Genomic DNA, 22,122 nt, shown 5'->3' with positions numbered 1-22,122 from the left:
TATGCCTACATCCTTGGACTACCAATTTTACTTTTGAAGCATTTAACTGTTTCATTTGTTTTCGAAACTTTGTTTCATTTGTTAGTAGGATTTTCTTGCCCTTATTCTCTTACATGAGTACCGGGTACAAGATTTCCTGCGCCCTTGATTTAATTTAATCGTTTAATATCTTTCACTTAACGTTAATTGTTAAAGATCACACAGGATAGGTGCCAGTTGCCACGTTGTCCTGTTTCTGACATTTCATTATTGAACATTCGTGTACCTTTATTTGCTAATTTCACCATGTTTCGTCTCCAAACTTTCCGTGCAAATCCAGCAGGTGAAATAGGGACTTTGAGTCGTGCCAAGAGGACTGAACTACAAACTCTTGCACATGAGTATCAACTAGAAGTTCCCTACCAAGCCAACAAAAATGACCTACACAACCTGTTGCTGGATTACTATTTAGAGCAAGGTAAGATAGACTCTGAAACTCATGAAACTTACTATATTGCAGAGAAAACTGACTTGGCAACGATGAAACTTAAACTAGAGCTGGCCAAGATTGAACGTGAGCAGCAAAGGGAAGCAGCTGCTTTGAGGAGGGAAGAACAAGAACGAGAAATCACCCTCAGAGAACGTGAAGCTGCCTTGAGGAGAGAAGAACACGAACGTGGACTCGCCCTCCAGGAACGTGAGGTTGCACTACTCCAGGAGCGGGAACGAGTACAGCTTGAAACACTCCAGGAGCGGGAACGAGTACAGCTTGAAACCAAACGACGCGAGTTGGAAATACAACGCGAACATGACAAGCAACAAGCGACTCTGGCTCTTGAGTGTCGTCAACGGGAATACACGTTGGAAACTTCACACCTCGCTCAACGCCAGCAAGCTACTGCCAATCTTCCCGTCAGTTTTAATATATCACATGCAAGTAAGTTAATGCCATCCTTTGTAGAAGCAGAAGTTGATGTGTTCTTTACCACCTTTGAAACCCTTGCTAATCAACTCAGTTGGCCTGTCGACCAATGGGCAACACTTCTCAGAGTCCATCTTACAGGTAGAGCTGCAGTCACACTCAGTACTTTGGCGTCTGAGAATGACTACTACACTCTGAAACAAGCAGTGTTGGACGCCTACCTCCTCTCTACTGAAAGTTATAGAAGGAAATTCCGTGACCACCTGAAGGCAAGTACCACTACCTTCCTCGAGTTTGCTAACACGAAACGGAGGTATTTCATGAAATGGCTGGAAGCAGCACATGTCTCTACTTTTACAGAACTCGTCAACCTGATGCTTGTTGAAGAATTCTTGAGACGTGTGCCGCCTCCTGTCCGCCTCTACTTAGCAGATAAAGAAGAAACCGACTACCTGAAGTGTGCTAAGTCGGCTGACACTTACAGCCTCATCCACCGGCTGACACCTGAACCATCCTCCAGTAAGAAGTCGTGGTACAGTTACGAGAAGGTGAGCCCCGATCAAGCTGGTTCACAACTGTACTGCAAATATTGTAGACTCTATGGACATACCATAGACAAGTGTGGTAAGTCTCAATACAAGGGAACCACTGACCAACAACGACCCAAACCAACTCCTCCTAAGTCCGGTAAGCCTGTGATGAATGTTGGTGTTGATGTTAATGATCTTTCTCTTTTCAGTAACCACCTGTATACTGGAACTGTCTCTGCCAACGGTTCAAATCCGGAGGGACGTTTCAAATTGAAGATCTTGAGGGACACAGCGGCTCTACAATCGATCATCTTGAAGTCGGCTGTGCCCAACATAGTCTACACCGGGGAAACAGTCTTCATCACTGACCTCACTGCTACCACTCCATACCCTCTCGCCAGAGTCCACCTGGATTGTCCCTACGTGAACGGGGAAGTCCAAGTCGCCGTCAGGGAAAAGCCTTTTCCCATGCCTGGAGTGCAACTTCTCCTAGGCAACGACTTGGCAGAAGACCTGCAACCGACCAACCTGATCGTCATGGACAAACCCCAGGTGTGTAACTCTGTGCCCAGAAACCCTATTCTTGAGTATGTTCCAGCAGAGGTTCAAGAGAGTGATGAAGTTTCTCCTCCGGTTCTCGTGACCACCCGTGCACAAGCCGCACGTCCACAGCCAGCTGACTCTACTGCCACCGCTGTCCCTCAAGACCCTCAGAAACTACCCCCGCATCTGACCAAGTTGGAGTTCCGTAAGTTGCAGAGGGAAGATCTTACTTTAACACCATTGTTTTTCCAGGCTGAGACTCAACCCGACAGTATTCCTGGGTTCTTCCTAGAGAACGACTTGCTCTACCGCAGATATAGACCCAGTAAACTGAAGGAGGAGGACGATTGGGCCAACACCGAACAACTTGTGATTCCCACCAGCCTGCGGCCCACTATTCTACACCTGGCCCACGGAGCATTCTCCCACTACGGCTTCAACAAGACTTACCATGGGATTCGTCAAGACTACTACTGGCCAGGTATGGTAAACAACGTCAAACAGTACGTAAAACAGTGTCATACATGTCAGATGGCAGGCAAACCGAACGTCTCCATTCCCAGAGCACCACTGATTCCCATACAGGTGCCTGCGGAACCTTTCCACAGACTCATAATAGACTGTGTTGGTCCTTTACCTCGGACCAGTTCAGGTAACGCCTACATCCTAACCATCCTGTGTCCTACCACCAGATTTCCCATAGCAGTTCCAGTGAAGAACATCACGGCTGCTACGGTTATCAAACATCTATTGAAGATCTTCACTCAATACGGATTTCCCAGGGAGATTCAAAGTGACTGTGGCACCAACTTCACCAGTGATCTCTTCAAAAGGACACTGGAGGAGTTCAACATCAAACAGGTATTGTCCAGCCCCTATCATCCTGCTTCACAGGGTTCTCTTGAACGTAGTCATCAGACCATCAAAGCACTCTTGAAAAAGTTTTGTAGTGAAACCTCAAAGGATTGGGATAAGCAGATTGACCTAATAATGTGTATTTTCAGAAGTCTCCCCAATGAGTCCCTAGGAGTATCTCCTTATGAGATGCTCTACGGCCGTAAGTGCCGTACTCCCCTTAAGGCTTTCAAAGACTCTCTCAGAGATGCCACCTTCAGTGAGCATCAGAATGTGCCCCAGTTTCTTCAAAACCTTCAGCACATTCTAGAGAGAGTCCACCGCTTTGCCCATGATAATCTATTGAAAGCCCAGGTGAGAATGAAGACTCATTACGACCAGACCAGCAAAGTAAGAAAATTCAAGCCGGGAGACTTCGTCCTTGCTTATTTCCCTATCCCAGGTTCACCTTTACAAAACAGATTTTCAGGACCCTACTGCGTCAAAGAGTGCAGGAATAATAATAATTATGTGATAGAGACTCCAGATAGGCGGCGGAAGACCCAGCTGTGCCACGTCAACCTCCTGAAGCAATATAATGGTACTCCTCCCACTGTCTTGACTAATTATTCCACATTCACAGAACCCTACATCCACAGTGAGACCATCCCGGCTTCTTCTCCCGAAAGCACTGACAAGGAGTCGGCGCTTTCTAATTCCAAAATCCTTAATGATCTTCCCAAATGCTTTCAGGATAATACTCGTGCTCCTATGCCCTCTTCTAATTCCACTCTCACCTCGTCAGATAAGCCCTACATCCTCCATGTCGACGCCAATGGTACCGACGATGGTGGTGTCGTGATGCAGCAACGAGGCGAGAAGAATACACCTGTCAGCGACTACTGCTACAAGGAACGACGGAACAATTGGCAAGGAGCTACTCTTCCTCATCCTGAAGCTTCAGCACTTCACTCCACACCTGAAAAGTGCTCGGTCCACCATCAATACGGACCACACAACCCTCTCCGCTTCCTACATCAAGCCCAATTCACCAACCAGCGTCTTCTACGATGGGCTCTGTATTTACAAGACTTCAACCTGGAGATCCGCTATATCAAGGGTTCTGACAACACCATAGCCGATGCCCTCTCCAGAGTTTATGAAGTAGAAGCGACTCCATCCATTACTCCACCACATAACGACGTACTTCTTCCAGAACCGCAGGCTTCGGGGGAGAGTTGTGACGATAATCTCCTTCAAGAGATTGAGCCTGCTCTTCCCTCCAAAATTACGTCTTCACAACTATATAAAAGACTATGGAAGAAATGTCCAACAACGACAACAAACACCAGCAAGGCTTGCCAGGGTGAGCAGAAACGTATGCAACCAGCCACCTGTTCGAACTCCAACCACCAAACTACCCGTTGATCGCTACGGCTCCGCTGATTGGTCGCCGGTCTGGCTGCACCTGCCTCGCCCCCAATACTACCTGATGTCTGGGGTCGCCCCAACATCAGTCCTCAGAATGTTCCGTGCTTTCGTAGCCAGCACTCCTCCCAGCTAGACGTTAGCGTGTACTGAGAGAGGTGGTGGCTTTAAGCCAATATTCCAGCACCTCCCACTTAACTGTTGTGTTGCACTTCTTGTTATTTTGCCTTAACGTAACTTTCATTTTGTCATTTAAGTATTCTTATTATTTTGATTCATTGATTTTATCATAAGAATTTATTTGTGCATTATTTTCATGTTTTGATTTATTTAACGTAATTAAAATTTCATTGTTAAAGTTTTACTTGTGTTTTGTGTGTCTTCTCCTTACCTTACCACAGACGAAGTTCCAGTTTTTCTATTTTTTTTTATAACTATGTGACGAGGCCATACCCCTAGCCTTAAACAGCCGAACACCAACGCGTTACCGTCACAATATATATATATATATATATATATATATATATATATATATATATATATATATATATATATAATCACGATATTGTGATTTTATTGTGTGTACAACATATATTTATCGACCTTACCTGAGAGGGACCCATCGCTGACTTGGTAAGGAGTCGTAGTTCGTCGAGTAGAGAATCAGATCGCTTCCCAGGAGAGTTATAAACGTTCTCTGATGCTCCTCTGTGAGTCTCTCTCCCCCTTCATTGCCTTAGTCATAATGTGGAAACTTCCTGAATCAGTTCAACCCGCCACAAACAACAACGTTTCCAAATCACTTGATCCTTGGGATCAGTTTTTGAATGTTTGCATCTCCATGGTCGTTCCTTCTCATTGTGGGCTCTGTCCAATACTGTAATGTGATTGGCTGGTCTCCCTGCACGTTCAGTCGCTCAATAGTTGTTTGCTAGACGCTAAAAATGTCACTTCTGTTCCATCAAAATATTCACTCCAATATAATAATATATAATTATAATATACACCTATCGTCCCGGCGCCCAGTAGGAATAGCAAACAAAATCTATCGAAAAGTTAAAAAGGTGGATGATTAATTAGTATCGTCATTGTGAAGTGGCCAGGTGTGGTACCCAGGCCAGGTGTGGTACCCAGGCCAGGTGTGGTACCCAGACCAGGTGTGGTACCCAGACCAGGTGTGGTATCCAAGCCACGTGTGGTACCCAGGCCAGGTGTTGTACCCAGGCCAGGTGTGGTATCCAAGCCAGGAGTGGTACCCAGGCCAGGTGTGGTACCAGGCCAGGTGTGGTACCCAGGCCAGGAGTGGTACCCAAGCCACGTGTGGTACCCAGACCAGGTATGAGGCCTGCTAGGCCATGTGTATTTCTTCTGTGATGCTGGAGGAGTGTACAGAAGCCCACCAGTTAACAAGTGACCATCTATGTCGGCCCACCAGTTGTTAAAAAAGTCCCTACAAGTGGTCAGGCGAACCTTGACGTAACACACTCCAAGTTTATGTTAAGTTCGTCATACTCAAACTTCGGTAGCCATGGATACTTAAGTTGTGTTGAAGGGATCACAGTGTGCTGACGGGGGTCACAGTGTGTTGACGGGGGTCACAGTGTGCTGACGGGGGTCACAGTGTGTTGACGGGGGTCACAGTGTGCTGACGGGGGTCACAGTGTGTTGACGGGGGTCACAGTGTGTTGACGGGGGTCACAGTGTGTTGACGGGGGTCACAGTGTGTTGAAGGGATCACAGTGTGCTGACGGGGGTCACAGTGTGTTGACGGGGATCACAGTGTGTTGACGGGGGTCACAGTGTGTTGACGGGGGTCACAGTGTGTTGACGGGGGTCACAGTGTGTTGACGGGGGTCACAGTGTGTTGACGGGGGTCACAGTGTGTTGACGGGGGTCACTGTGTACTTGTGCCCTGGTGATCTCCAAACTTAGAGTGGTGCTCAAATATTCCAACTGAAAAAGCTGAATTTGGAGGCCAACAGCCAATAGAATCACGGGGTGGGGTGCTGTGTCCAGCCTTGTGTATGTGTGTGTATGCGTGTATGTGTATGTATGCGTGTATGTGAATGTATGCGTGCATGTGTATGTATGCGTGCATGTGTATGTATGCGTGCATGTGGTGTATATGCGTGTATGCTGCTGTTTCCTGCAGCCTGATATTAATAAATTACAGAGACGTTATAATATACAACGATAACATGGTGTATTTGTGACATGAAAATACGAGGTATATATAGTATGATGTATTACTGCATTACTGTTTAATTATACATCTCTATATAATATTTCATAGGCTTATATTTTCCCTAAACCGATTCTTAGGGTTTATGTATATATTATATATATATATATATATATATATATTTGCAACAGTTACGAATAAAATATAGATTGTTCCCCTCTGCAATTCTCAACGTGGGAGATATCTTGTATCTATATTTCGAACGCTAACCTGTCATTCCCAACCCCCCCCCCCTCCCTACAACCCCACCAAACACCTCCCCCCTGCCTACAACCCCCCGAACACCCCCCTCCCTACAACCCCACCAAACACCTCCCCCCTGCCTACAACCCCCCGAACACCCCCCTCCCTACAACCCCCCGAACACCCCCCTCCCTACAAACCCCCGAACACCCCCCCTCCCCCAAATGGTTCTGGGGTCAGGTGAGGAATGCCTCGAGCGTTCCCAAGGGGCTTAACCCACTAAATATGAGACTGCATCATATGTGATAAAGTTGTGAAAGTTTATGTTAGTTGTGAGGTAGACTCATGCCGCGCTGCTGTCAACAGTTCCATAGATCTGTTCGTGCAGGCATGCTGTCGGCACAGATTTATGTTTGTGTGGTCAGGGAAGTGAACACAGTGATGAGCGTATCTGTGAAGGGAAGGGAACTATCAGGGGGAAAGCGCCAAGCTATTACGACTATATAGCACTGGGAAGGGGGGTCAGGATAAGGATTTGGGATGGGAATGGTGGTCCAACCACTTGGACGGTCGGGGATTGAACGCCGACCTGCATGAAGCGAGACCGTCGCTCTACCGTCCAGCCCAAGTGATGAACGTATCTTAAAACTAAATACACAACTGTGCTTAATACAAGGAGACTCTTTTTATGTATATACTAGGAGAGGTGTCCGGCGGTGCCCGGGACACTGTGTCTGTACCCGAACCCCTTCACTCCCCCTCCCCCTTCACTCCCCCATAAACCCCACCCCTTTTTCCCCTGCAACCTCCAATAGACAAACATTTCCATTCATTTATATAGAAGAGGTACCCAGCTGCACCCGGGTCTCTTTCCCTGATTTCCTCCCACTTCCCCAATCTTCCCCTCCATCTCCCCCTTGAACCCCCCCCCCCTTGTTCCACCTCCCACAAATAAAAATGTGAAAATGAACTTTGGGGAGTTAATTTTTCAATTACCCTCGACAGTTAAGAAAAACGTAAGAAATATTGAGAAGATTCGTGTTAGAAACATTTATCTTACCCTTTCAGTCATATTCAACAACACACACACACACACACACACATATATATATATATATATATATATATATATATATATATATATATATATATATATATATATATATATATATATATATATATATGTCGTACCTAGTAGCCAGAACTCACTTCTCAGCATACTATGCAAGGCCCAATTTGCCTAATAAGCCAAGTTTTCATGAATTAATTGTTTTTCGACTACCTAACCTACCTAACCTAACCTAACCTAACTTTTTCCGCTACCTAACCTAACCTAACCTATAAAGATAGGTTAGGTTAGGTTAGGTAGGGTTGGTTAGGTTTGGTCATATATCTACGTTAATTTAAACTCCAATAAAAACAATTGACCTCATACATAATGAAATGGTTATATTTATCATTTCATAAGAACAAAAATAGAGAAATTATATTAATTCAGGAAAACTTGGCTTATTAGGCAAATCGGGCCTTGCATAGTAGGCCGATAAGTGCGTTCTGGCTATTAGGTACGACATATATATATATATATATATATATATATATATATATATATATATATATATATATATATATATATATATATATATATCCTGGAATTTAGTAAATTAGCATCAACTTCATGTATATAAATACAAAAATTCTTAAGATATACTCATTGAATTATAGTGAATGACTTTAAAACACTACATAATCACCCAACAGAGATAACGTTTATAAGGTAAGGCCGTAACAATCACGCCAGGGGTTAAGGAATGACATTGCGTGAGCCGCACTATTATCTAATACGTCAACAATGCGAGCCCTGCGAACTAGGTTGAAGATTATGTGTGTGTGTGTGTGTAATTGGCTGGGGGGAATAATTGGGGTCGTTTAGTCGTGCCAGGATTTCACACACCAGCCATGTTGACCACCACATACCAGCCATGTTGAGCGCCACATACCAGCCATGTTGAGCACCACATACCAGCCATACTGACTTTCCCGGGTCACAGAGCTGAGACCCTACCGTGAGCCCCTCACCAAAGTCGCCCGTGCACACGCTTACGACATCTATACAGCTCGATCGTGGAGAGAAAACATTCGGTGTTTACTAAACAGTTTACGATCATCGCAGAGTTACGAGGACGACCTCTGAGAGCGTACGAGCTCGTAAATAGTAAATCGATCAGTAACACATCCTGCGGTAAACTCATTCATCAGCAAGTCATCCTGCAGTAAACTCATTCATCAACACGTCACAATCAGGGAGCCGCATCTTTACATTTCATTCCGCGATGTATGGAACAAATTACCTGGCAGGGTCATTAATACACGTGGGAGCCCTGGAGTGTTTCAAGCGTAGGTGAAACCTATAGACGAATGAGGTTGGGGTGGATATAAATAGCAGCTGCCTCGTATAGGCCAATAGGTCCTTCTACAGTATCAATTACTCTCAGGTCATTACGACACTGCTCTGAGTAATACTGATCAGGGGCATTACCACATCTCATTGATGTCTAAATTAGCACAAGTGCACCAGGCTGCAGACCCGTGACCTCATCAAAGGTCACCAAGCACTGAAGGACGGTGACCTCACACACACTCACAGTTCCGGAAACCACTAATCTATTATAAGTCGAAACTTTATCACCTCGACGCCTGATCACATAAGATAAGCTTACTTCAGATGTTGATATTGCATTGTTGCAACCGGTCAATATTTTTTATGCAAAGTGAGAAGTTTTTTTGAGATAAAAGGCAGTGAAAATTATTGTTATCTAGAAAGGGACAGATAGTTAATTAGGAAGATGTGTGAAGGTGATTGGTTGTTATCTGAGGATGTAATAGGTTGCTATCTGGGGAGGGGATGGGTAGTTATCTATTTAGATGACAGGTAGTTAGCTAGGGAAACGTTAGTTAGCTGTATAAACGTTAACGGGAAGTCACGTGATCAGGAAACGTTCCTGTACTCCACGGCTCCTGTAGTGACACTGACAGCCGTAGCTACACTACTGTATTCAACCAGCTTCCCGGTACATAAACTAGTACACTACCGGGACACGGTACCAGTAATGATAACTTTGTGCAGTTTAACTTCGTTTTTAAATGTTATCAACAGTTTGCATACCACAGCCGTAATGTTACTTAAATACACACATTTCCCTCAGCCATACTGTCACGTATAACATTCCCCTCGGTACACGGAGAAATCACAGTAACGTGATATATAAATGAACAGTAACGTGATACATAAATGAAAAAATGCACAGGAACCGTGATGAGGATTTCACACAAGTTCCCCCCAATGCATTAACGAGGGGAGACGTTATTACTAACTCTATACATCGTTACAATAATATAACAGCCGATGCTTACCCCAAGACGTAGCCGCGTCCTACCTATGAAATACTTGCCCTCTCCCGTAACGCAGACCAGTAACGCTAACCCGGAAGCAGCGCCGCTGCCACGCCGGCAACTAGACTACCTTCGTAACCAAACCTGTTCATTGACGCAACCCAAACAACCCTTTAACACGCATGACACTTTGTTCCTGTGGATTGACTTCTCAGTAAACACGAGACACGTCAGTCCTGTTTACAGTCTGTTTATCAGTCCAGCTGGGAGTGCACGCGGCCCGCCTCTCTCAACACACACGTGACGGCCTCCTGGGGGGGTCGAAGCCAACGTACTGGCCATAGCTGTCTTGGGGGGCTGGGAGAGAGAGAGAGAGAGAGACACCCACACCCGGCGCTCGATGGAAGGCGACTGGCGTAGAACCCCGCCAACACTGCTACTAGGTTATACACCTCGTGGGGCGGGCAGGGGTCGGACGTGATGGGACGGGGTAGCGCGGTGCGTGATAGGTACACGGTTAATGTGATGGGGTAGTGGGGTAGGGGGGGCGCTGACCTTGAACTGGGTGGGGGAGGGGGGCCGCTGGATAGTTGGAGACGGGGAAAATAGGGTGGTGGGGAGGGGGCGGTATACTTAATGAGCAATTAAAGATGGGTGGGGGGGGGGAGGAGGAATGAATTAAAGGTAAAAAAATTACAGAGACAATTTGATTGACGAGCAGAATTGACGCCGTGTGTGTGTGTGTGTGTGTGTGTGTGTGTGTGTGTGTGTGTGTGTGTGTGTGTGTGTGTGTGTGTGTGTATGTAAACTGCGGGGGGGGATCTCCCACTAGGTATAACGATCAGTGACAAGGGATGTTAATGAGACAATACCTCAACCGCTCAGAATACTGCAAAAAAAAAATCAACATGTTAAATTACCAGATTAATTGAAGAAGTTGTGATGTATACTCAGTGTAGAACATGTATAACACTGGGACATGGATAGAAACTTGAAGCCCAGATGAGTTACAGGGATAGAAGCTGACACAATAAAAAAAAAAAGATTCAGAAGTAGATATGACAAGAAACAACCGGATGCGAAGCCACTGCATCAGACACCCGTTTAGTTCATATATTACGCGCCGTATACCATCCTTCAGGCGATAGTGGACCCCATACCTGTATCATAGAAAATGGTATCTGAAGATAATATGGAGATATTAAGATTTAAATATTAAATGTAGACCTAGTTTGTTTATGCTCCTGGCCCCGGGGCCATACTCGCCGTGGTTGCATTTGGCGAGTCGTTAGTTCCGGGAAACTCTGTGATTGACAACCCGACGTCAATCCTCGGGTTGACGTCGGGACGGTGTCTCAGGCCTGACGGGGGGGATGTCATGTCTTGCTGTGGGGAAGGACTCGACCTCACGCTAATTTACCACACCTTCGGGAATGTCCGAGGCAGAAAATTAGTTCTGTATTAGTCCCTTGTCAACAATACAAGGGAAAATTAGTCCCTTCTCTTCCATGTTAATCCTGGAGCGTCATTCCTCCTTACTATGGAGGACTATCTTTGTGTGCCATCAGAGGCTATAGAGGACTATCCTCGTGTGCCATCAGAGGCTATACAGGACTATCCTTGTGTCACTGGAGGCTCCGGATGACTATCCTTGTGTCACTGGAGGCTCCGGATGATTATCCTTGTGTCACTGGAGGCTCCGGATGACTATCCTTGTGTCACTGGAGGCTCCGGATGACTATCCTTGTGTCACTGGAGGCTCCGGAGGACTATCCCTGTGTCACTGGAAGCCCCGGAGGACTATCCCTTTGTCACTGGAGGCTCCGGAGGACTATCCCTGTGTCACTGGAGGCCCCGGAGGACTATCCCTGTGTCACTAGAGGCTCCGGAGGACTATCCTTGTGTCACTGGAGGCCCCGGAGGACTATCCCTGTGTCACTGGAGGCTCCGGATGACTATCCTTGTGTCACTGGAGGCTCCGGAGGACTATCCTTTGTCACTGGAGGCTCCGGAAGACTATCCCTGTGTCACTGGAGGCTCCGGAGGACTATCCTTTGTCACTGGAGGCTCCGGAGGACTATCCCTGTGTCACTGGAGGCTCCGGATGACTATCCCTGTGTCACTGGAGGCTCCGGAGGACTATCCTTGTGTCACTGGAGGCTCCGGATGACTATCCTCACAAAGTCGGGCATGACTGTGCGTGTCAAGAGCCAACACAGGTGATAATACCCGTCCCGCTGCTACAGTCACGGCGCCTTACTGGCCCCGGCCGTCAATTCTGCAAGACGAAGAATAACGTAATCTTGGAGCTTCTTGTAGACGTCACAAGCAACACCATGACGGATCTGTTGTCGCTCTTTGTTGTGTTGCGTTGTGTTGTTGTATTTGTTGCTTGTGGCATCTTTACACGTTCGTGCTTCTGTATTTTTATGCGAGATTTCTTGTACTGTTGTTGTTGGCTTTTTTGTTGCAATTGCTTTTTTGTTTTCATGTGTGATTTGTTATTATTGCTGCTGTTGTTTTCTTGTTTCTTCTGTTATTGTTGTTTATTTTTTATATAATTGTTGATGTTGTTATTTGTTGACATTATTTGTGCTTCCGTTGTTGATGTGTCGTTGATGCTCTGTTGTTGATGTGTCGTTGATGCTCCGTTATTGATGTGTCGTTGATGCTCCGTTATTGATGTGCAATACTGATGTGTATTGTACAGGAGACTCAAGGGGTCTTGGCAAATCTCAAGTCTCAAGTCAAATTCAAAGTCAATTCAAGTCAAAGTCAAATAGGCAAATCAAGTCTCAAGATGAGCTAGGCAAAACTTGCCTTCGTAAAGAGGAAATTGATGACCAACTGGGACTCCCTGGTAGCAGCCTGAGGGCAGCAATATAGTGGGAACTGCATCAAAATTTAGTTGATTTCAGACAAGGTGAAATACACGCCAGTTACTACAGAAAGAACTACACATCTATGGGTCATCTAGAAAGGTTGGCAGACTTCTAGACGCTATCATTCTTAGACTTAGTCTACAAGTTCCTCTGGGAGTTTGCACCACCTGTCTAGACTTGACTAAATGTAAACAGTCAGCAAAATGACACAACGCAGATATAAATTCAATTGTATAGAACTGTGTGCCATTTCGTGAATCAGTTGAGAAATATAAAGACTCTTGATAAATGTGTGTGTGTGTGTGTGTGTGTGTGTGTGTGTGTGTGTGTGTGTGTGTGTGTGTGTGTGTACTCACCTAATTGTGCTTGCGGGGGTTGAGCTCTGGCTCTTTGGTCCCGCCTCTCAACCGTCAATCAACTGGTGTACAGATTCCTGAGCCTATTGGGCTCTATCATATCTACATTTGAAACTGTGAATGGAGTCAGCCTCCACCACATCACTTCCTAATGCATTCCATTTGCTAACTACTCTGACACTGAAAAAGTTCTTTCTAACGTCTCTGTATGTGTTAGTTCGTTAGTTCGTTAGTTAGTTAGTTAGTGTGTATGTGTGTGTGTGTGTGTGTGTGTGTGTGTGTGTGTGTGTGTGTGTGTGTGTGTGTGTGTGTGTGTGTGTGTGTATGTGTGTGTGTGTGTGTGTGTATGTGTGTGTGTGTGTGTGTGTGTGTGTGTGTGTGTGTGTGTGTGTGTGTGTGTGTGTGTGTGTGTGTGTGTGTGTGTGTGTGTGTGTGTGTGTGTGTGTGTGTGTGGAACGCTTGCATGAGCGGTGAAGACATGTCGCTACACGTCTGGGAACATCCCCGGAGAGACCAGTTTGGCTCGAGGGCCACTGTTACGACCTTGGCACACGAGCTGGAGGGTTTGATTCATGGAAGAGACGTCTGGGACGCGCGAGCGACATAGGTCAGTCATCAAGGCTACGTGATCTATGTGACACGCCAGTGACACGCCTCTCTCTCTCTCTCCTAAGACAGCGTGGAGTGGCACTCGGTCCCTTGGGTTACGCTGCAAATTTCGTGAGAGGCTACCTAGACCTTGAACCAATTACCCTCCGAGTTCCGAGATCTGTATCAGGTAGTTACCGTGGCCAATCTCAAGGCCTTCGAGATATTGTTACTGTTGGGCATGACGAGTGTGTTGGGGGCGGGGGGGGGGAGTGTTGCTTCTGGGGTACCGGGAGGAGGGGAGGCGGCTTCTGGGGTACCGGGGGGAGGGGAGGTGGCTTCTGGGGTACCGGGGGGAGGGGAGGTGGCTTCTGGGGTACCGGGGAGAGGGGAGGTGGCTTCTGGGGTACCGGGAGGAGGGGAGGTGGTTTCTGGGGTACCGGGGAGAGGGGGGGAGGTGGCTTCTAGGGTACCGGGGAGAGGGGAGGTGGCTTCTGGGGGTACCGGGGAGAGGGGAGGTGGCTTCTAGGGTACCGGGAGGAGGGGAGGTGGTTTCTGGGGTACCGGGAGGAGGGGAGGTGGTTTCTGGGGTACCAGGGAGAGGGGGAGGTGGCTTCTGGGGTACCGGGAGGAGGGGAGGTGGCTTCTGGGGTACCGGGTAAGGGGAGGTGGCTTCTGGGGTACCGGGGAGAGGGGAGGTGGCTTCTGGGGTACCGGGGAGAGGGGAGGTGGCTTCTGGGGTACCGGGAGGAGGGGAGGTGGCTTCTAGGGCCCGGGGGAGAAGGGAGGCGACCTTACTGCTACTGGGAATAGTGATCATTTCTGTGATATAGGTGGGAGAGGTGAGGTCTCTGCTGTACTACGAGGGAATGGTCTCCTTCCTCCAGATCTTAATTAATTTCTTTTAAAAATGTTCTTCAAATTGTCTGAAAAACATTTTAGATTTTTCATGTTTGTTTCTGTTTAATTAATATCTTTTATATTTGTTTTCTTACTCATGTTTTCTTACTCATGTTTTCTTACTCATGTTTTCTTACTCATGTTTTCTTACTCATGTTTTCTTACTCATGTTTTCTTACTCATGTTTTCTTACTCATGTTTTCTTACTCATGTTTTCTTACTCATGTTTTCTTACTCATGTTTTCTTACTCATGTTTTCTTACTCATGTTTTCTTACTCATGTTTTCTTGTGGCTCTCTGTGTTGTTCACAGTTGTTGTTGTTGTTTTAGATTTAGCTACTCAGGACGGAGTGTCCATGTAGCACGGGCTATGGTGAGCCCGTAAGGGATGTTCACATTCGTATCCACTTCTTTATACGTTGATCAGCTTCTCTTGCTTTTCCCTACTCTCACCAACGTTCACCTCACATTACTGCAACAGTCTGTGGATCACCAGTCACTTGTTTGGCATCCCACAAGTCACAATGGTTCCTAGTCTCTAGTGCCAAGCTCGCTCTCAACTTTCGCTTGTACTCATCAACTCTTTTTCCTCAAACTCTTAGTTTTTTAACCTAAAACCTGCCATGTTATCGAATATACTTATGTTTCTCTCTAGTGCTAATACATCTGAGACTCTTAGAATGCTCTCAAACTTTTAATTTGTTCAACTCGGTGCTGGAAACCCGGGTTTTGTCTCTCAAGAAGAGCCTCAAGTATCACCCTGGCAAGTGAGTATTACAGAAAGTTGTAGCACGAAGCTGGATCTCTATACCAAGAAGATGGACCGTGGCACAAGATGGGTATGGGATCCACCACCACCCACAGGATGGGTATGGGGTCCACCGCCACCCACAAGATAGGTATGTGGTCCACCACCACCCACAGGATGGGTATGGGGTCCACCGCCACCCACAAGATAGGTATGTGGTCCACCACCACCCACAGGATGGGTATGGGATCCACTACCACCCACAGGATGGGTATGTGGTCCACCACCACCCACAGGATGGGTATGGGGTCCACCACCACCCACAGGATGGGTATGGGGTCCACCACCACCCACAGGATGGGTATGTGGTCCACCACCACCCACAAGATGGGTATGTGGTCCACCACCACCCACAGGATGGGTATGTGGTCCACCACCACCCACAGGATGGGTATGTGGTCCACCACCACCCACAGGATGGGTATGTGGTCCACCACCACCCACAGGATGGGTATGTGGTCCACCACCACCCACAGGATGGGTATGTGGTCCACCACCACCCACAGGATGGGTATGGGGTCCACCGCCACCCACAAGATAGGTATGTGGTCCACCACCACCCACAGGATGGGTATGGGGTCCACCGCCACCCACAAGATAGGTATGTGGTCCACCACCACCCACAGGATGGGTATGGGATCCACTACCACCCACAGGATGGGTATGTGGTCCACCACCACCCACAGGATGGGTATGGGGTCCACCACCACCCACAGGATGGGTATGGGGTCCACCACCACCCACAGGATGGGTATGTGGTCCACCACCACCCACAAGATGGGTATGTGGTCCACCACCACCCACAGGATGGGTATGTGGTCCACCACCACCCACAGGATGGGTATGTGGTCCACCACCACCCACAGGATGGGTATGTGGTCCACCACCACCCACAGGATGGGTATGTGGTCCACCACCACCCACAGGATGGGTATGTGGTCCACCACCACCCACAGGATGGGTATGTGGTCCACCACCACCCACAGGATGGGTATGTGGTCCACCACCACCCACAGGATGGGTATGTGGTCCACCACCACCCACAGGATGGGTATGGGATCCACCACCACCCACAGGATGGGTATGTGGTCCACCACCACCCACAGGATGGGTATGTGGTCCACCACCACCCACAGGATGGGTATGTGGTCCACCACCACCCACAGGATGGGTATGTGGTCCACCACCACCCACAGGATGGGTATGTGGTCCACCACCACCCACAGGATGGGTATGGGGTCCACCGCCACCCACAAGATAGGTATGGGGGGTCCACCACCACCCACAAGATGGGTATGGGGTTCACCACCACCCACAAGATGGGTATGGGGTCCACCACCACCCACAAGATGGGTATGGGATCCACTACCACCTACAGGATAGGTATGGGGTCCACCGCCACCCACAAGATGGGTATGTGGTCCACCACCACCCACAGGATGGGTATGTGGTCCACCACCACCCACAGGATGGGTATGTGGTCCACCACCACCCACAGGATGGGTATGTGGTCCACCACCACCCACAGGATGGGTATGGGGTCCACCGCCACCCACAGGATGGGTATGTGGTCCACCACCACCCACAGGATGGGTATGTGGTCCACCACCACCCACAGGATGGGTATGTGGTCCACCACCACCCACAGGATGGGTATGTGGTCCACCACCACCCACAGGATGGGTATGTGGTCCACCACCACCCACAGGATGGGTATGGGGTCCACCGCCACCCACAAGATGGGTATGGGGTTCACCACCACCCACAAGATGGGTATGGGGTTCACCACCACCCACAAGATGGGTATGGGGTTCACCACCACCCACAAGATGGGTATGGGGGGGTCCACCACCACCCACAAGATGGGTATGGGATCCACTACCACCCACAAGATGGGTATGTGGTCCACCACCACCCACAAGATGGGTATGGGGTCCACCACCACCCACAAGATGGGTATGGGGTCCACCACCACCCACAGGATGGGTATGGGGTCCACCACCACCCACAAGATGGGTATGGGGTCCACCACAACCCACGGGATGGGTCTGGGATCCACCACCACCCACAGGATGAGTATGGGGTCCACCACCACCCACAAGATGGGTATGGGGTCCACCACCACCCACAGGATGGGTATGTGGTCCACCACCACCCACAAGATGGGTATGGGGTCCACCACCACCCACAGGATGGGTATGGGGGTCCACCACCACCCACACGATAGGTATTGGGTCCACTACCACCCACAGGATTGGGTGCATAATAAATTAAAATAAAAAAAATCTGTCACTATAATATAAACTTATGGTCGCCATATTCGTAAATAATAATTTCATTACATATATTTCGTGTTTTATATCAGATGAAAAACTGTCAGATCGCGTTCATCAAATCAATTAACTAATAAATAATGACATAGACTAGCGAGCTAGACTAATGTGACAGGATAAGGATGATACAGGATGGAGTGTATTCCAGCACGAGTTAAATATCTGTTTGATGTCGTGTCATAACTCACACTTCACCTTGAAATGATAACATCTTAAGCCTTAACACGACCGCAGGACAATATACCAAACTTGTCAGAAATACAACATCTGCCCTGACCAGTAGCACCAATTCCTTTCCACCGTCAATCCACCGTCCACTAATTGCCACCCACTGATCATCAATCTCTATCTGTACTTCCTCTCATATTTCCCCCTTGGCACTCAGTCACTACTATCTACCATCTACCTCCCCACCCCCATCCCCGAGTACCTAAGTATTGACTGTGTGGACTGACCTCTGTCGAGGCTCGTCGAAAAGAGTATCAGTACAACTGACCCCTAATTAGCGGGGCCAGTCGTTGTCGTACTTTATACTACTGCTGTGGTCCCTGGTGGCTGTGGTCCCTGGTGGCTGTGGTCCCTGGTGGCTGTGGTCCCTGGTGGCTGTGGTCCCTGGTGGCTGTGGTCCCTGGTGGCTGTGGTCCCTGGTGGCTGTGATCCTGGTGGCTGTGGTCCCTGGTGGCTGTGGTCCCTGGTGGCTGTGGTCCCTGGTGGCTGTGGTCCCCTGGTGGCTGTGGTCCCTGGTGGCTGTGGTCCCTGGTGGCTGTGGTCCTGGTGGCTGTGGTCCTGGTGGCTGTGGTCCCTGGTGGCTGAGGTCCCTGGTGGCTGAGGTCCCTGGTGGCTGTGGTCCCTGGTGGCTGAGGTCCCTGGTGGCTGTGGTCCCTGGTGGCTGTGGTCCCTGGTGGCTGTGGTCCCTGGTGGCTGTGGTCCTGGTGGCTGTGGTCCCTGGTGGCTGAGGTCCGGGGCTTGGTGGCTGAGGACCAGGGCTTTATGGCTGTGGTCCCGGGTTTTATGGCTGTGGTCCAGGGCTTTATGGCTGTGGTCCCGGGCTTTATGGCTGTGGTCCCGGGCTTTATGGCTGTGGTCCCGGACTTTATGGCTGTGGTCCCGGACTTTATGGCTGTGGTCCCGGACTTTATGGCTGTGGTCCCGGACTTTATGGCTGTGGTCCCGGACTTTATGGCTGTGGTCCCGGACTTTATGGCTGTGGTCCCGGACTTTATGGCTGTGGTCCCGGACTTTATGGCTGTGGTCCCGGACTTTATGGCTGTGGTCCCGGACTTTATGGCTGTGGTCCCGGACTTTATGGCTGTGGTCCCGGACTTTATGGCTGTGGTCCCGGACTTTATGGCTGTGGTCCCGGACTTTATGGCTGTGGTCCCGGACTTTATGGCTGTGGTCCCGGACTTTATGGCTGTGGTCCCGGACTTTATGGCTGTGGTCCCGGACTTTATGGCTGTGGTCCGGATGTACAATATACAAACAGCCTGCTGATATCAGGCGATATAATGTACTGGACATTGATTCTTGACAAGGTTAGCGCCGCTGACGTGTCGGAGGAAAATCATGGTCGTGTAATTATAGACAAATTATAACCACCCTCCTCGGTATCGCGTAATCTGTTGGGACGCATTGAATTTATATGAAGTCTTTCATATAGACAGAAATTGTATTATGTTATCTTGCGGTTAATAAGGCTGGGAAGACTTAGCCCTCGTCACGAGGTGTTCTCCCGAGGGGAGAGGCAATTACCTACTTTATCAGTGTTGTTATGTAGAATGAAAACCTTCCTTGTGTTTATCGGTAATGAAAGCAGACACGTGAGAAGTTTGGTCGCTTTAAAAAGAGTTCCTACGTTTTCGTTAGTATGTATAAATTAAATTTGTCAGTCTCTGTATCTGTCTCTCCGAGCTTGGAAAATGTTTGGGGGCTCACCTAACTTTGCACCCTGATTCTTATAGGGTACGTGCCAAACATGGTCGGGTCAGGGTCGAGGAAATCAACGGGGTCACGGCCGCAGTGGCACCGACTTCAGTTTCCTTAATAATTATAAGAAAAATATATTTTTTCTTCTGGTATTTTAAAGAATTATTCACTGATATCGAGAAAACTAACGGAAATATTTGATTTATCATATTTAGGCCATAAAGTGTGAAAACAAGTGAGCCGACACAGGCGTCAGCAGCACTTGGCGTGAACAAATCCACAAGGGCTTTAATGAGGGTTCGAATCTATCTTGAGGTTATCTTGAGATGATTTCGGGGCTTTTTAGTGTCCCCGCGGCCCGGTCCTCGACCAGGCCTCCACCCCCCAGGAAGCAGCCCGTGACAGCTGACTAACACCCAGGTACCTATTTTACTGCTAGGTAACAGGGGCATAGGGTGAAAGAAACTCCTCCCAATGTTTCTCGCCGGCGCCTGGGATCGAACCCAGGACCACAGGATCACAAGTCCAGCGTGCTGTCCGCTCGGCCGACCGGCTCCATGTCCTGGATGTTCCTCAGACGCGCACCCAGTTCCCCTAGATGTCTGGAAACCCCCAGAGCGTAATTTCGAACCCTCATCACGGCTCTTGTAGATGTGCTCCTTTAATATATCACATTATTGTGAGTTCTGTGTGTACTTGGCGCGTGTGTCCTGGATGAATCGCAGGAAAAAATAGAGTCTGGTATTAACCGAAATTTAAATTTGTTATTTTTTTGTTATTATTATTTTCTACCACAGACGTGGCCACACATTTACAATGCTAACCAGCATATATACATTTTCTTCTGTCTTCCATGGACAGGGTTAGAGATGTGTTAGACATATAGTTCAGGGGTTTATTGAACACTCAACCACGAAATTTGGTATTATAAGGGCATATTGATGGTGCTGATAACTGGGCAATTGCCCAGTTATCAGCACCATCACCAGCATGATAGTTATCATGATAACCATGAGGTCGCAACCTCTTGGGGTACCCGGGCGCCGCCGGGTACCCCATCAACTACACATATGAAGGAATGGCAATTACGTTCATTACTCACTTGTCTGAGTAAGAAATTTATCTTAAAACAACACAATATCAAATTTAAGCAACTGAAACCTCTTATGTTATGCTCCAAATATAATCTGTAAGTTACAACTAACTACCGGATTGGTTGTTGTTGAAACACTATCACTGTAGTTCCGTGAGTAATTTATAAAAGAAAATTGCTAGCTATAACATAAACACGAAATAATTCAAGGAAGGTATATACCTTAGGGGTAACAGGCGAAATATTGCTGCTTTCTTGGAAGCGATCCGGTACCTTCCTGCTGGGCTGAGGTCACCTCTCTCATTACCTCGTGTGTGAGGGAACGACTTACCAGGAAGTATATTCACACTCACTCGTTCACCGGTCTTGAGTGAATGACTTACACCAGGGTAGGCTCACACTCACTCGTTCACCGGTCTTGAGTGAATGACTTACACCAGGATACACTCACACTCACTCATTCACCGGTCTTGAGTGAATGACTTTCCAAGGTACACTCACAGGGAGGTACACAGCACACTCACTCATTCATGGGTCTTGAGTGAATGATTTCAGTCATTCACGTATTCTGAGTGAATGACTTCAATCATTCACGTATTCTGAGTGAATGACTTCAATCATTCACGTATTCTGAGTGAATGACTTCAATCATTCACGTATTCTAAATGAATTACCTACCAGAAATTACACTCACGACGGTGGAAGACAAAAGAGTTTGGGGAAGACATGATTACCATATACAAAATTCTCAAGGGAACTGATACTGTACATAAAGACAAACAGTTTAGCACGGGCGGTACTGGAACAAGGGGGCCACAGTGGAAACTAAGTACCCAAATGAGCCACAGAGATATGAGAAAGAACTTTTTTAGTGCCACAGTTAACAAATGGAATGCATTAAGCAGTGATGTGGTGGAGGCTGACTCCATACACATTTACAAACTGCAGATATGACAAAGCCCAATAGGCTCAGGAACCTGGGGCCCAGATTCACGAAAGCACTTACGCAAGCACTTACGAACATGTACATCTTTCCTCAATCTTTGACGGCTTTGGTTACATTTATTAAACAGTTTAAAAGCACGAAAACTTCCTATTAAACTGTTGCTATTGATATAAACAGCCTCCTGGTGCTTCGGAGCTGATTAACTGTTTAATAATTGAAAACAAAGCCGTGAAAGA

General features: G+C 47.8%; 1 protein-coding gene across 2 annotated transcripts in view; it reads right to left on the bottom strand.

Annotated features, from left to right (window-relative positions):
• The window catches only part of DCX-EMAP (Doublecortin-domain-containing echinoderm-microtubule-associated protein), a 92,659-nt gene that overhangs the window by 47,409 nt on the left and 23,128 nt on the right, over positions 1–22,122 (bottom strand). The window contains exon 1 of one of the 2 annotated variants that reach the window (XM_045754702.2): positions 4,845–5,183. The exons of the other annotated variant lie outside the window; for it this stretch is intronic. Coding sequence (XP_045610658.2) covers positions 4,845–4,859 — 15 coding nt within the window. The 5' untranslated portion in view covers positions 4,860–5,183. Of the gene's footprint in view, positions 1–4,844; positions 5,184–22,122 lie in introns of those variants that run through there. 2 annotated transcript variants of the gene reach the window in all.

The sequence above is a fragment of the Procambarus clarkii genome, chromosome 37, assembly GCF_040958095.1.
Source record: "Procambarus clarkii isolate CNS0578487 chromosome 37, FALCON_Pclarkii_2.0, whole genome shotgun sequence".
In the NCBI taxonomy this organism is placed as follows: domain Eukaryota; kingdom Metazoa; phylum Arthropoda; class Malacostraca; order Decapoda; family Cambaridae; genus Procambarus; species Procambarus clarkii.
Note: the sequence above shows the minus strand (reverse complement) of the source record. Positions and strands in the feature narration are given on the sequence as shown.